Raw genomic sequence first — 2,589 nt, forward strand, 5'->3', positions numbered from 1 at the left:
CTTTTAGTACCTATCTTCTGAATTTTTGATCATGCTAGTATTTACATTTAGTAATATTCTAGAGTGCACCATCTGCGTATCTCACAAGGAGATCTATTAGCACTTTTGTAATATCCTTCAGAAATGTCAACTAATGCAAAAAATCCATCCACCATTTCGGGTCACTCCCACCCCAATCGGATCCTGATATCCGTCTGTCTCTTATTCTACTTCTGTTACTATTGAAGGTAACTCACAATGCATATATTTTTCTGCTTGAGTTGAAAATACCGATAATCTTCATTAACTGGGTACCTCGTACCCTTCTCATCTTGCTTATTTTACTAGTTGAAGCTTGTATATACCTTCTGAATCTCTCATTGTTTTTCATCATATGGGTGGATAGATATTCTTGCTTTAGGGATCCTTTTAAAGAAGCTTACATGCCATAATACACACATGATCTGGTGAATACCTCATACTTATTCATCATAAGCATGATGCAAAAATCGAGTTCCTCTGACACAACTCTTCCACAGCTATATCTCTTACCAACCGTCTTTCTGGATGTAGGAATCGTCGTATTACGAATAAGATAGAATTTAGGAAATTGAGTTCTTACAACTGAGCTCTACCAAACGATCTAGAGTTAGAAGAAAGAGTGGCAGTCCCAAATCCCCTCCAAATGAATTTTGATCTCAATTGAATATAAGTGTAAAGATGACTAATGTAAACTTCCCTTCTACGTGTTTGCAATGAATGTATTATCCATGTGTCCTTCTTATTTAATTGCCTAAAGTCAAGAGTTATTAGATCTTTTCCAGTTGCTGCCACGTGGGGGGCATTGTCCCCACCTATTAATTATCCACAAATCATTAATTACATGGTTAATCTCCCATTAAACTAATAATTAACCAATTACCCATATAATTAAGAATTATCTCAAATTACTTAAAATACTACTCATTTTTAACACACTTTATACATCATACCATCATGATCATGTGGTGCCTTATATGGAACTAGTCCATAAATACCGGGTATTATAGTTCGGACCGTATTTTCTCAAAATGCCAAACTTCGATAAAAACTTATTTCCTTATATTCTCTTACCCTCTCACCTTCACAAATTTACTTATCACTTGTTTGATATAGCATAATATTTATAATCCCAAAATAATTGTGTCCTTGAGCTGGGGCCAATTATCTTATCACAATTTCAACGTACAATACTACATGGTGTAACATCATCGTAATATAATATTGTGGAGCATAACATCATTGTAATATAATACTACAAAACCTAACATTTACGTAATACTACGGGGTGTAACATCATTGTAATATAATACTGCAGAATATAACATTGACGTAATATTGCGGGATGTAACACAAAGTCACTCACTAAGTGAGTGCAATTATTCATTCAATGGCTCCTAAATTGGAAGATCCTGGTGCTTTCACAATCCATTGTACCATTGGAAATGCCGAGTTTTTTGAAGCTCTTTGTGAACTTGGGGCAAGTATCAATTTGATGCCCTATTCGGTATTCAAGACTTTGGGAATTGGGAAACCAAGACCCACATCTATAATATTACAAATGGCCGATAGTACCATAAAGAAACAATTGGGAGTGATTGAGGATGTTTGGTTCATGTTGATAAATTCATTCTCCCGGCAGATTTTTTCATTCTTGATCGTGAAGTGGACTATGAGGTGCCGATTATTCTTGGAAGACCTTTTCTTTCTATGGGAAAGGCTCTAGTAGATGTTAAAGTCGGAGAACTTACCTTCCGGGTTGGTGATAAAAAAGTGGTTTTCCATGTGTGTAAGTCCATGAGGCAACCATATAGCAATGAGGTGTGCTCTTTCGTTGACTTGACGATGTGATTGTGGATGAAATAAGTGATGTGATAAATGTTAATGATATGTTCGATGCCGTCTTGCTCAACTTTGATGATAACGGTATGGATGGCTTCGTAGAATGTGTGAACTTTTTGCAATGAATGGGTCATACACTTATGAACCCACCAAATTGTCCTTGGATTTTGAAAATAGGATAACTTCTCCTACAAAGCCATCAATTGAAGAGCCTCCTATCTTGAAGTTGAAGCCATTACCTCCACATCTTTGGTTTGAATTTCTTGGCCCTTCTTCTACTTTACCGGTTATTCTTTCCTCTTGTTTGATTAATGTGCAGGACATTAGTGGTGCTACAAAAGAGAGAGAAGGATATTGGATGGATATTGGCAGATATTCAAGAGATATTCCCCGCATTTTGCATGAAAAAGATTAATTTGGAGGAAGGTGCCCAACCATCTATTGAACATCAAAGGAAACTTAATGAAGCCATGCAAGAGGTTGTCAAAAAGGAGATCATCAAGTTATTGGATATCGAGGTTGTCTACCCCATTTCCAATAGTTCATGGGCTTCTCCGGTTCAATGTGTCCCAAAGAAAGGGGCCATGACGGTGGTCACCAATGACAAGAATGAGTTGATTCCTACAAGAATGGTAACCGGCTGGAGAGTGTGTATGGACTATAGTAAGCTCAAAAAATTCTTAAGGAAGGATCATTTTCCACTTCCCTTCCTAGATCAAATGCTTGATA

The 2,589-nt window shown here is 36.8% G+C and overlaps 1 protein-coding gene across 1 annotated transcript; it reads left to right on the top strand.

Moving 5' to 3' along the window:
• Positions 1–1,408: 1,408 nt before the first annotated feature.
• LOC142174301 (uncharacterized) lies at positions 1,409–2,275 on the top strand. The gene is made up of 3 exons (XM_075240084.1): positions 1,409–1,502; positions 1,661–1,839; positions 2,180–2,275. The coding sequence occupies exons 1-3, from the start codon at positions 1,409–1,411 to the stop codon at positions 2,273–2,275; spliced, it is 369 nt and encodes a 122-aa protein (XP_075096185.1).
• Positions 2,276–2,589: the final 314 nt, after the last annotated feature.

This window comes from Nicotiana tabacum, chromosome 20 (genome assembly GCF_000715075.1).
Source record: "Nicotiana tabacum cultivar K326 chromosome 20, ASM71507v2, whole genome shotgun sequence".
Lineage (NCBI taxonomy): Eukaryota > Viridiplantae > Streptophyta > Magnoliopsida > Solanales > Solanaceae > Nicotiana > Nicotiana tabacum.

Bases quoted from the DNA above. Each gene is read 5' to 3' on its own strand.
- LOC142174301 (XM_075240084.1), top strand. From the start codon at position 1,409: ATGGCTCCTAAATTGGAAGATCCTGGTGCTTTCACAATCCATTGTACC. The intron at 1,503-1,660 runs GTATCAATTTGA...TTCTCCCGGCAG, and splicing joins TCTTTGTGAACTTGGGGCAA to ATTTTTTCATTCTTGATCGT. The intron at 1,840-2,179 runs GTGTGCTCTTTC...ATTAATGTGCAG, and splicing joins GGCAACCATATAGCAATGAG to GACATTAGTGGTGCTACAAA.